Here is a 13442-nt window from a genome sequence, read left to right as displayed (position 1 = left end):
TTTTTATGTGTCCTAATTTATAATTAATTAACGCGAATTTCTCAATTAAGAGTTATTGCGGAATACGCACATTTTAACACAAGCTACGTAAGGGATTAGCGAACAAATTGGGTAACTTTCAATACAATGCAAAAAAAATGTTTTTTGTTTAGAATCAGATTCATCACTAACTTTTAATTACCGCTAAATCTAATGGAGTTGTGATCTCAGATGATGGTTTTCTCAAAACAGAAGACAGTTCATCTGATTTGAACTAGTTACACAACAATTTTGAAGTTATAAAACCGGAGCACGCGCCGACTCATAAAGGAACGAACTGTGAATGAACTCCCTCTTCGCGAACCGTGGTAAAAGCAGGTGATTACAACTGATGTTTAAATTCAAATTTTTTTAATAACATTAAAACTCCCTATTGTGCATCAATATCACCAATATGACAAACATCAACAATTTATTAATAAAACGTTTATTTTCTAATTGCAATTAATTTCCAATTCTGCAGCTGCCAACTTGCATAGACGCTCTTCTGGAGCAGAATTGCCCAGACATATATACAGTCTTAGTTAATTTTGTTTTCGTCATACATACTTTCCTATAATAATACATAACAATTAATAATTTATAACATCCACACCGAGGTCTTCCCAATTTATTAAAAAATAAAAGAGACTTCTTTCCTGGAGGTAGACAACTGCAATCGTATACTATAGCGGTATGGTTTGGGATACTCGAACAAAGACATGATTGACTTAAAAGCTATATAAAAGCTAATCTAATTATTATTTTTGTTTCATCTTTGAGAAGACATAGGTAAAATTAAAAATCATTTTGATAAATACTATTTACAAGCATATAAAATATTAAAACATATTTATATTTATAAAATGATTTTATTCTCTTAAAACGTAGTAACTACTAATGTGTATATTGAAGGGCCGCTGCATTGCTATCAGAATAATCAATACCTCGACCCACTTCTATACATTTCTGTGATCCCGATACCTGCCGTGCACCATAGTTCCCAATGCCGTTTCTAGCTCTGGGAACAAAATTCCCAGCATATTACCCAATCAATCAATATCCTCTTGCTGTTGCTATTATCCTGTGAACTAAAGGAACTGATCAGTTGCCGAGCGCATCCGAAGACATGCTTGAAAATTACTGAATTTAAATTACAAAATATAAAATCATAAATTCGTTAAATGTTAAATACAAATTTCTGTATTTATTTTACATTAATTAAGTAAATTCTCTTTGTTTTTTGAAGTTTTTTTACCATTAGTCTTTTAATTTCTTGGTCGGCTATCGTCTTGTAGGTTAACATCAGTAGTATATTGATGCTCTGCGATTGTACTATTCCCTTTGTAATCATTTTATTGGTCGACAGATTCAATTATTTCAGACAAATTTACGCAAAATTAAAAATCCAGCAAGCAATAATTATAAATTGTGAATAATAAGACATATTGAAGAATTAAAATTTTCAACTTTTTTTCAAAACTTTTTATCGACGAATCCCTAATGTTATTCAAAGGGTGACTATGTCGCATTTGTAATAAATGTACGTACATTGAAGGACCGCTGCAATACTATCCGAAAAATCATTACTTCGACTCACTTCTCTACATTTCTGTTATCCAAGTACCCACCGTGCACCATAGTTCCCAATGCCAGTCCGAGCTTTGGGATTAAAATTCCCGAGATTTCAACCAATCAATAAAATGAATATCCTCTTTCTGTTGATATTATCCTGTTAACTAAAGGAACTGAACAGTTGCCGAGTGCGTCCGATGTTTGAATACAAAAATTAGAGATGAGTTCAACTTGCATTATTTTGTATCCATTTCTGAAAAATGTATACATATACTTACTTAACATACAGGTATGTCCTTATTACTAAGAAAAGAATACAAACAAAAGAAAATCTCATTTACAAAAGGATAGTTAATTTAGATATTCTAATAAAAATAATTTATTGCATACTTATATACAAATGGCTAGATTTTTCGTCCTAGATAAATTGTATAATTAATACATCATTTTATTCAGATTTATTAATTCTATATTTACTTTATGTTTTAAAGAATACTTCACGTGTATTTATAGATTTTTATCCTAATTTTGGTCAAAAGGTACAATCTTATACAAACAAACACATACTACAATAATTACAATTAACATTGTAATTACATTTTATTATATTTGTATTAATTAATACTTTTATTGGGACTAATAATTTTGTCATATAAATTATATAAATAATTTAATTTGTTTTATTTTTTATTTTTAAGTGTCTTCTTTGGGTCTTTATATTTTTTAATTAATAGACTTATATCAATGTTCATATGTGACTAATGACAGTAGACTATTCTTTTTATCACAAGGTTTAGTCATATCGGAAACATAGTTCCATTGTTCCATATTTTGAATTTAACAACAACTTAAGATTATTAACTTTAAAGTTTATATTGATTATATCCATAATATGATTCATCCTTTGTAAAAACTATAAGAAACGTGTATAATGGAAAAAATAGGTGAAACACATTTTTTTTAAATAGAAATACATTTTTACTCTTATCATATATACTATACCAGGAGTGGCCAGACTTTTTGCAGCAAGAGCCACACCTAAACTTGTTGGTATAATATTTTTTTTTAAATCTTAGTCATAATATAAAATATATATAATTTTTGTGGCTCAACTAGCCACAACAAGACTCTTGAAGAGCCACATGCGGCTCGTGAGCCACAGTTTAGCCACCTCTGTACTATAAAAATATACATAAAGTTGCATTTAAAACATTGAATCCACTCGAAACTTTAATAGTTGGTATAAATCCAATAATTGAACATATTTTTTGCATTTCTAAGATCAAATCTAAAAATATATTTTTAACAGAAAATAATTAGAAATACTATGAATATAAGTGATTTCTAATTAGAAATGGAAGATAATTCAAATGTGACAAGAAATATTTTTTCAATTGTATCGTATAACATACTCATTTGAATTAATTTGTTTACTTAAGTCACATAAAGAATGTATCGTTCCTCAATATATGATTGGATATTAATTATTAATCGTGTTTATTTAATTAGTGTTTGTATTTTGTAAAGAACTAACAATAAAATCAATTTTGCTTCCCCTTCTAAGTATTTTTATGAAGAAGGGTGCATTTTTCTTAGTAGCACAGGGGCAAAAAATATCGTAAGTTGCAAATAAGAATTGAAATACCGGCGATTTTTCTTGAGGTATGGCCAAAACGTAAATATATTTATTTAATAAGCAACTATTCTGACACATACATAAATCAATAATTCATGACAGAAACTGTCAAACTTTATAAACGCATCTTCAGAAAATTATAAATTATACCATAAAACTTAAAGAAATATGCAAAAGTATAAGCATAAATATTCTTTATTAAATTATGGAGGTTTTGTGTCCCAAATTGAATAGGTTTGTAAGAAAAAAAAAATTGAAACTTTAACGCATTGTTAGAAACACGCTGCTTGTGAACTGGGAAACTAGGAAATCTAACAGTTTCTTTCACTTGTTTCACATTTTGTTTTTCTTTTATGATGAAGTGAATATTTAACAGATTTTCAATTTCAATATTTGAATATTTGAATATTTAAATAGAATATCTGTGACAGAAATCTTTAAAGTTTATTAGTTTACTTTGGAAATTTGATTGTTAATGAAATTTTGTATAATTGTTGCATGTTTCACACATATAAGTTAATCAGAATATGAAGAATTTATGGTTTTAAAAAAACAATTGTTACAACCAATTCCTGTTTTCTTGTTAATCAGATTGTGATGTGAGTCTGTTGCAGTTTCAAAACAGGTAAACAAAATTAATTTCATTCAATAAAACTTATATAATAAATTCCAACGTGTGTGTAGACATTTCACAAATTTTAATATTATATTAAGAAGTAAATAATGAAGAAGTAATGATTGTAATTAAATTATATAAAGTAAATATATTTTATTTATGTAACATAAACAACTGTAAAAGCATGGTACATCCCTCTTGAAGTGTGGATTATAGATTTTTTTTATAAACTTATATAATTAAACTTATTTTTTTGTATGTTATAATATTAATATTTAATAATCAATTTAATTTATGAAAAAGAAAAGAAAATTTGTTGAACTCATTTACATATAAAATCAATACTGTCTGTGCATTGTTGTCAAACGTTCGACGAGAGAAAACTGTTTAGGAACCACAACTACTTGGAAAGCAAAAGTTGGAAGAGTTATTTGTAACCTTAATGAGGTAATACCTATTTCAGCTTTGTGTTCTCCTAGTACTCTGAAGGTATCACCAAGGGACAGTGCTGTAATTTCTGTTGGTATAAGCAAAATTTCAAATCGTAACCAATAATACTTGTGAAAAACATCTCTTGGAGAGCGTTCAAAGTAAATTAGCAATTAATTCATTATTCAAGAGACCTTCTCCATAGGAAACTGTGAGCTGAAACTACTAAGTTTATATATACCACGTGCAAATCTATTTTATGTTATGCATTCTCCTTGTTACGTAACAGGAGATTAGGAGAGCAATGTGGATGAATATACACAGCTGCGAATCAGAGCGGGAATAATATGTAAATAATCAGTGGCGTAACAAGAGTTTACGTTAATATTTATTATTTTTTACAAATAATTTTGTTGAAACTGATAGTAATTTCTATTGGTTATAACAGATTTGAATGGGAGTCCCAATAAAAATTTGTTTAGTGCCCTCAAATAGTAAAACTCACTGGTATCTAGGGCTTCTCTTTTTCAAATCAATTCAAATAAAAATTTGTTTGTGTCTCCAAACAAACACTTGCTTTATGTCCCAAAATTGAAATTTTCTTAAGCCATGCTTTGCTTCTTACAAAAAATCCTGAGCGATGTAAGGGTCCGAATAATTCTAAATCAAAAAAATAGTTTTATTTATTAATTAATTTAAATAATTATAATGTTCGTTTCAAAAAAATGAGATTAAATTATTTGAATACTTTTTTTTACCTTTTCTTTTTCTTGTTACTACCATCTTACGTTGAGTATTGATTAAATATTCAGCTAATACTCTTATATAATTCTCCTGACAAACGGCGTTTACGTGCCTTTGCTGGTAGATGGCGATAGTTGAGTTATGTCACCGCTGTGCAGAACCAATTTTATTCGACGTTGCATCACATTTCAGTTGCTCTACTTGCCGATATTTGTCTCTGTCATAATGACTACCAAAAGAGAAAAAAAATTAGATCACCTATTTTATATTCGTGGCACGATAAGGAAACAACATCTCAAATGAATCATCTCATTTGCATTGTTAGAACAAGATTGGAATATACCGAGTATCAATAGAAGTGAACTTATATAATGCATTACGTCGCAGATAAAATCTAATGACATATTAAACCTTCGAGCGTTTGGATGATAATAATAGTTTTATCGATAAGAGTGTAATGAAATTGTAACAATTGAAGTTTTGTTAAAAAGTAGAATTGAAAATTTGTTTTCAATAGAATAAAATATATTAACTAAAAATTTGTTAATAAAAAAAAAACAATTACACAAATATATTTGGAGCTTTTTTTTCTATTGAGTATAAATATTGGAAATTTGTGTAAATGCATTATAATTTTCATGAAAAAATACTTTTTCAATTAAGTTTTTAAAAATTATTATTATATACTATTTATTTTCAATTTGTTTTGAAATTTTCAAACCGTACTATATTTGATCCGCACTATCTGATGTATTTATATACGTACTTATCCAATACTTAGATCAGACATGGACGAACTTATTATATTAAAACAAGTTTCTACATCTTATTTCAGACAAGGCTTTGTATTGTCCATATGTGTTTTACCCATGTACACATTCTTAAAGAAGAATTATGAGATTTTGGTTTATTGAAAAAACTTTGATTGTTATATAAAGCTTGAAATATATTCAATTTTATAATACAAAAAAAAATACAATTAAATTTTTATTACATTTTATTTAAACAAAAACTAATAAAATTGTTTTAAAAAAAAATATTGAAAAAAAGTTTAATTAAAATATGGAAATATGTTTTTTTTTATTGGAATTATATATATACATTTTTATATTAATTATAAAATGATAAAATATGAATTCTATTAATGGAAATATAATACCTGTAGATTTGATTAAAAGTTTTTTTTTCTTAGTATCATATCAATTGTTATTTTAAATATTGTTAATACCTGTGTTTGGATTATACAATAATATGTATAATCTAGAAGATAAGTGTATCAGACAAGTGGATAAGCTATTTTTTATACTAGATTACGTTAGATCTAGAAAAATTTTGGTTGGTTAGAATACAAAACGGTAGAGATTACCAAATTAAATTATATTATATTTGTGCAAAGCGTGAAGGCAGAAGATATGATTTATGCAGCAGGCCGTATAGCCTATTAGGATACGCTTGGGGCCGTCCCCGGCAGCAGAAATATAACTGGCATGAAATAAATACCACCTATATCTCAACGTTAAGCCGACCAAACCTCGTTACTTGCCACCCCTTACCCTTACTACGCATGCACTCAACGTTTAGTTAACATAATTGTTTTGGTTAGACATATTCTACAATTATTCTTGATAAAATGCTTTGCGAACTCAATATTCACTTCGGGAAAACTTTCCTTCCAAGAAGAACCTTCGAACGATTTTTAATGAGATTTCTTCAATTTAATGAAACGTCTGCAATTGATTGGCACAATCAACATTTTGATATAACGCCTATTTAAAAAAGTTATCTTAGAGATGTCACAGCTTGAACTACTTTTTTTTTAGAAGAATTGATGATTGACATTTTATTGCTTAAAATACTTGTATTACAGTTAGAACTAGTTTTAACTACTATAGTTTATTAATTGGTAAAATAGTCATGTCTTTAAGTAGAGTTAGTTTGAACTAATTTTAGTATTATTGATTAGTTATAGTTTATTATTCGGTAAAATAATCATATCTTCAATTAAAAGTAGTTCGAACTACTTTTTTTCCAGTATTGTAGATTAGTTCTAGTTAATTCATTGGTAAAATACTTATGTCTTCAATTATAATTACTTGGAACCACTTTTATAGAAGTATTTTCGATTTGTTATAGACGTTAAAATATTCTCATGTCTTCAAGTAGAACTAGTTAGAAATGTTTTTTTAAGATTATTTTTGATTAGTTATAGTTTAATGTTTGGTAAAATACTAATGTCTTCAATTATAAGTAGTTGGAACTACTTTTTTTAGAAATAATGTGGATTAATTATAGATTATTCATGGGTAAAACATTCATGTTTTCAATTAGAATTACTTCGAACTACTTAATTTAGTCTAGTACTTCTAGTATATTAATAATCAAAAGACACTAATAGTTACTACCTTTTTAAAGGGTGACATATTAATGTCTTCAACTGTAGATTGGTTATTATAATAAGTAGAATAGTGATGTTTTCAACTAGGGGTAGTTCAAACTATGATGGGTCTTCCTATTTCACGTAACTTGAGCTCCCTACAATTCTCTAACCGGTGGCAATCACTGCAATCAGACTGCCGCCACCTTCTGCCCAACAGCCGCCGTTTCAAAGCATTTGAGAAACACAGATGAGCATGCTGGGAGCTATTAAATTGGACAGATCGTTAATATAAATCATACTGATGCAATCGCGCTCTTGCGCTCGCCTCGCCGTATTCTCAGGCCGCATCAATAAAAAGATAGAACTTTGTAGCCAGTGCTTTACAATGTATAATAGATGCATATAGATGCATATATTCAAATAGGAATATGAAAAAGTTAAATGCATCTAGTAAATCATCAATGTTAAAGTATCGTCATTGTTGCTCTTCTCTGTTAAAGTGCGTGTTAAAGTTTAACGAACTGTTGATCTATTGTACTGCCTGAGTAGGCTTGGAGCATCAGTGAAATCAAAGTAATCGAATGTCGATGATTTTCAGGACTTGGGTTGCAAGAAGAATATGCATTCCTGAAGGCGGGTCATAGATCTCAACGAAGGGCCGCGTAGTACCGTGTAGGACCGACCCTTGGTGAGGGTGCGCGAAAGCTCGAAGCTCAGGGCGCACGCCTGCAGTTTTGTTGGAAGGGAGAACGCGTTCGGGGGCGGCAAAAAGCCTTAGGCTATGTGATTTAGTTTCGTACCCTGGTCATACGACGGCCGCGAACACGGCTAGTCAAGTTTCATCGGTGGATAGACGATCAGAAGGACAAAGCACGCGCGATCGCGTTCTTCAAAGGTCTCACAGTATTTAAACATTCAATTTGTTTTTTATCTTAAGAAAACTATGATGTAAAATCTTTAAACATAAACGATTAGATCTTGCACAGCATGCAAATTTCTAATAGTCTAGTGTCGAGTGTTGTGCTACTTAATATGAAGCAGTTATATTTGTTGATCACTTTCGTCTTCACGGTGGTTGCTCAGAACCTGCGACGATCTGGTAAGTAATTTAATGTCATCTTATTCATATGATCTTTAGGTCAATTTAATAAAAGAATCAAAATAGAAAATCATTTGTTTTTTTTTTGTTTTTATTTCTATAATGTAAGACATTCTTTCTATAATTAATATATTAAGAAAAATTTGGTAGCATCGAACGATTGATTAGCTGCTCAGAAATGGCAATATGTAATTAATATCTAGAAGCTTTCCTTCGGCCCTTTTCAACACGACGGAATCATTTGCCGTCGGCCGAGGAACACGATTCGGGCGGCAATTGATGAACACAAACGAAATATTTGACACAATTCCATTAGTTATTATTACATTGTGAATCTTGACATCTTATCAGTTCTACAGGAAGTAAGTCAACCAGCAAATATTATGCAAAATGTCGCAAATCATTTGTTTTTTTGTCACTTTTAATACAATGTGCCTCTAGTAAACATGACACTGTATCTTGTAACATTATGTCTTTCACTGCCGTTATATAATTTGCACATAGCGAGTAAAATGATATCATGTTCATGAAAAAATTTCTATTATATATTTCTAGAATACTATAGGTGCATTCAACTGCCCAGTTAAATATTGATTAAACGCCGAATGTCTCTATTGCAATATGAAATTTTGTTCTTGGACTTATTGTGATGTTAAAATTTATGTATTATATATAGATCTATACATACAAACCTATATATACTTATATATATATATCTTCTTTTTTTTTCATTTGGTAACAGCTAGGGCCATATATTATGGAGACAAATGGGAAAGGGACTTAGTGAAACAGTGAACACTGAAATAGGTGAAAGCGGTGGATTGTGGCGGAATTACCACCACTCCAGCACAACCCGCGGATAAACGAATCCAAAAGCGTTGCATCTACAACCACCTATCTATACTATGGACTCGAATGAATACATTTTAACAGCTATATACTTCCCATGGTAGTCCATTTCTTTCGAATCACGTTTCTTATAATATCTGATTCTCATTTAGAATGGTTTTAAAACAACATTTTTCAAAAATAAAACTGCTCATTTTTATTTTCTTTTTAAACAATTTATTCTTTTAACACGGATAAACACAATAGTTTGTCTTATAAAATCAATGATTTTTAATTATTAATCTTATTTCATTAACGCTTTATTACTAAAGCGACATTTCGTAACTCGTTACTCGCGTAGTGTCTGAGAAATTCCGTTAAAAATAACGTTAGTCATCAATTTATATTAATATAACATTGATTTGATTTTATAATAATGTAAAAAAAATATATCTTCATCATCGCTACCATCGTTTGTTTCTGATTGTCATTGTTTCCTAATCGCTTTTAAAGTTGTGTCTAAATTGACAATAAGACTTGTTTGCGTGTATGTGTTCGTGAATTTTTCTTTAATAAGCACTCTGTGCAGTTTGGTCGCTGGATCAATCTTCAATATATATTTTTTAATTTTTCTCACTATTATGCCCTGAACTAGAGTATGTTATCTGTTTTTCTTTTTTTGTAGATAGATTGCTGAGTAAATAATAAAAAAAAAATTGTTTCCATTGTTAATTTTTCTGGATCAAAAACTTTTTGTACCCACTGGCGCCTCATAGACGCCGCGTGAGTAACTGATTAAAAGTTAAACTGATACTTTCAATCAATGTATTATCTATTTTCCATTATTTTATTTACAATGTGTCATTTTCTATACAATCTTTCATGAATCATCCAAAGTAAGATATTAATGCAAATTATATAATGGTATAACTTTATGTTACAAGATACGATGTCAATTCTATATCTTTCTAAATTCATATGTGCCATTGTTTCTTATTTATAGTAGTTTTGAAGATTCACAGTTTCTTTTGCGTTTTTACAAGATTTGTGTTTTTTTAAATCGCAATTTTTCGATGTATCTTATAATGTATGATAGTAGTATTAATTGTGTAAATTAGGTGTTAATATAAATGTGTTAAGATGGTGGAAGGATTAAGTTATCAGAAGATCTGTGTAAATGAAACTCGATTAATTTATGGGGTGCAGTGGTGTAGATATTCAGATATTGATCGAGCGATTATTGTTACCGTTTGTCATTAGGTGATGTTTTTGCAGATATCACATCGTTGCCAGTGGAGAGCATGCTGCTGCAAGCCGGAGATAACATCACTGTTTCTTGTCCTGGTGTCAACGAGCAGTCTCTGGTGTTAGCATTAGAATGGTTCTCGGTTAGCAATAACCAAAAATTAATTGAATTCGCAAGCGATACGATCACGGTGTGGGCAGATCAAGACAGGATCTCCTTGTTGAGGGACACGTATGGTCTGGACTTCCATCCTATTGCTGCCGAAGACAGCGGTGATTACGTATGCCTCGTCAACAATCGCCCAAAGGCCGAAGCTTTGGTCAGGCTCATCGTCCAAGGTAATCCTAAACACTTTTATTCCAAATTTGTTACTATGCTGAATAACTTTAAATCTAACTACATTCTAAATAGAGTGCAGGTATTCCTTGTATAAAACGGTAGTTGCTTCACTATTATGCGCGATTAACAACCTAGATGTATCTGATTATTCATGGAAAATTATGTATGATAATTGCAGATTTAGTTAATCTAATATCATTCGCTAATATGTATAATTGATCTATATCCAATTGCACGTTATATTAATTTATACCGTGTTAAGAGAAGTTTGGATGCATTTCCCAGTGTTTGAGGAATCTAAATTATTAGAACTACTTTTACTATTTGTCATTTTAGATCTATATCAAATTTTACCGTGTTATATGAATTCATACCGTGTTAAGAGAAGTTTGTGTAGATATTTTTGTGATTCATCATTTACGATCTTATCATTAATAAAATTCAGTAATAACGCCTAATGTAGGAAGTCAGTAAATTTCTATGCATAAATGTAGTGGCTTTAATATAGATCCAACAACCACGTAAAATATATTCAAACATTTGTGATCGTTTGATACATCATAAATGTTCAGTGAAGGCGTGAAAACGCGCACGAACAAACATTGTTAGCGAATGTTTTTGAATGTTTTATGACGTAGCGCACGGTACTTCAAAGAAAATTCAGTTTGTGCCTCGTCTCACGTTGAGAGGAACACAAGACTACATTAACAAGAAATGTTAAACTTCTTATTACTTCCAAAAAAAATATTCTCAAGTATAAATATATATGATAATTATTTTAATTAATTCTTTAATTTACTAATCTTAAAATTTAATTTTAATATGACTATAAATGTTATAACTTAATGTTTAATTACATTTTTATCATATCATATATTGTGTGGTTTCTTGGAATCATTTTATACGTGATATCAATGGAAAATAACTTGTTTGTATTTGTGTGTGCTCTTAGTAAAGAAACAAAGTTATAAAGGAAAATACTCCTTTGTAGCGTAACGTATACTCATTGTATTGAGTGGTGACACAGTTTCGTGCTGAACTCGACGTTCAAATTATTATATCAAACTTAAACTATGTTTGATGTAACTTGACCATAGTTGTATCTATTTTTCAGGTGTACCAGATCCTCCGGGTAGACCACTCATCATGAGCTTCACGTCGCGTTCGGTGAACTTGTCATGGGCTCCCTCGCAGGACATCCACCACAGCTTGATTAAGAACTACGTTATTCACGTTCGGTAAGTGCAATTATACCTGTTCCAAATCCATGGCGCTATCAAAAACCATCATTACCAAGGATACGATAGGTTAGTTGTGTATATCGGCATATCGGATACGATAGGGACTTTTGGGGCGTATCTGCTACATTGATAATACAGCTGCTCAATAAGAGATCACCCCTCCAGACAGCAGAACGTATTTGTCAGTGGCAGCTTTTTACTTCTGAGAATATATATTTGCTTTGATTTGTTACGCCTTTGACAGCATCAACCAATAACTTACAAAAAATAATATCTAATGACTTGTAAAAAAAAAAACTTTGAACTTTGTAAGCTTTAATAAGTAAAGCTTTATTAATTAATTTATTATAATTTAATCCAACTTATCTATGATATATTTTCGTTGTTACATACCTCCAAATATGTTTTCATCGTTTAAAGTTGAAAATTTCCATTCTTCTTCAAAAAATTCAAGGTCATAATCATATAATTGTAACAAAATTGTTATCAAGATTAATTTAATTACGTAACATTTTGAATTTTGAATTAAATAAATTTGTTTTCAAATAAATTTGTCCACAGTTTATGTCAGGTCAATTTAATTTCTTAATTAGTTTACATTTCAAATTAATTTTCTAGGTCATTTCAACTAAATTCAAAATTATTATAATTTCTAATTAAATTTCCACCTCCATTTAAAGTGACAACCCCAATTATATACGCAACATTTAAAGTTAAGAGAAACTTTCCAAACAATAATTTTATTAATTTCAGGTGAAAATTTAATAATTTTTTTTTTCTTCCTAAAAAAATTATAATCAAGATTATAAATTGTGTTTTTATGTAAATTACGTGATTCTACGTAATTTACTTGTCACATGTAGTTGACATAAAAATTAATTTGATCAATTATTTATATTTAGATTTAAATATACGTTTTCCATTAAGTTAAATACTCTTTTCAGTCGGGTATTGATTATGTAACTTAGGGTGAAATTAAAGTAAAATTCACGTCATTATTGTTGTGATTTTTATAGCTTAAAAGACATTTTCAACTTATGTAGAAGTATATAATAATGTCTATCTTTTGAGATGATACTTCTGTTTTGAGTATATTTTTGTGGACAATATAACTATTATTGTTATTGTCATCTCATGATATGCTAGGACTATGAAAAGTGCCACTTAAGGCACTCGTGTGCAGTCACCTAATTTACAATTGCAGATCTGTATAAGATGAGTGCGGCTTCATATTCCACGCACAATAAGTATGTAACATACGTAGATAGGATGACAGCACTTACGGCGAACCGAA

The 13442-nt window shown here is 29.7% G+C and overlaps 1 protein-coding gene across 1 annotated transcript; it reads left to right on the top strand.

Annotated features, from left to right (window-relative positions):
- Window positions 1–7816: 7816 nt before the first annotated feature.
- Window positions 7817–12145, top strand: LOC108565310 (contactin-4-like; the record flags this gene model as incomplete). Its single annotated transcript, XM_017924700.1, has 3 exons — window positions 7817–8494; window positions 10598–10906; window positions 12022–12145. Coding segments are annotated over exons 1-3 (545 nt in total), but the record flags the coding sequence as incomplete, so codon positions are not given.
- Between the last annotated feature and the right edge of the window lie 1297 nt (window positions 12146–13442).

The sequence above is a fragment of the Nicrophorus vespilloides genome, unplaced genomic scaffold (assembly GCF_001412225.1).
Source record: "Nicrophorus vespilloides isolate i.1.1-1 unplaced genomic scaffold, Nicve_v1.0, whole genome shotgun sequence".
Lineage (NCBI taxonomy): Eukaryota > Metazoa > Arthropoda > Insecta > Coleoptera > Silphidae > Nicrophorus > Nicrophorus vespilloides.
Note: the sequence above shows the minus strand (reverse complement) of the source record. Positions and strands in the feature narration are given on the sequence as shown.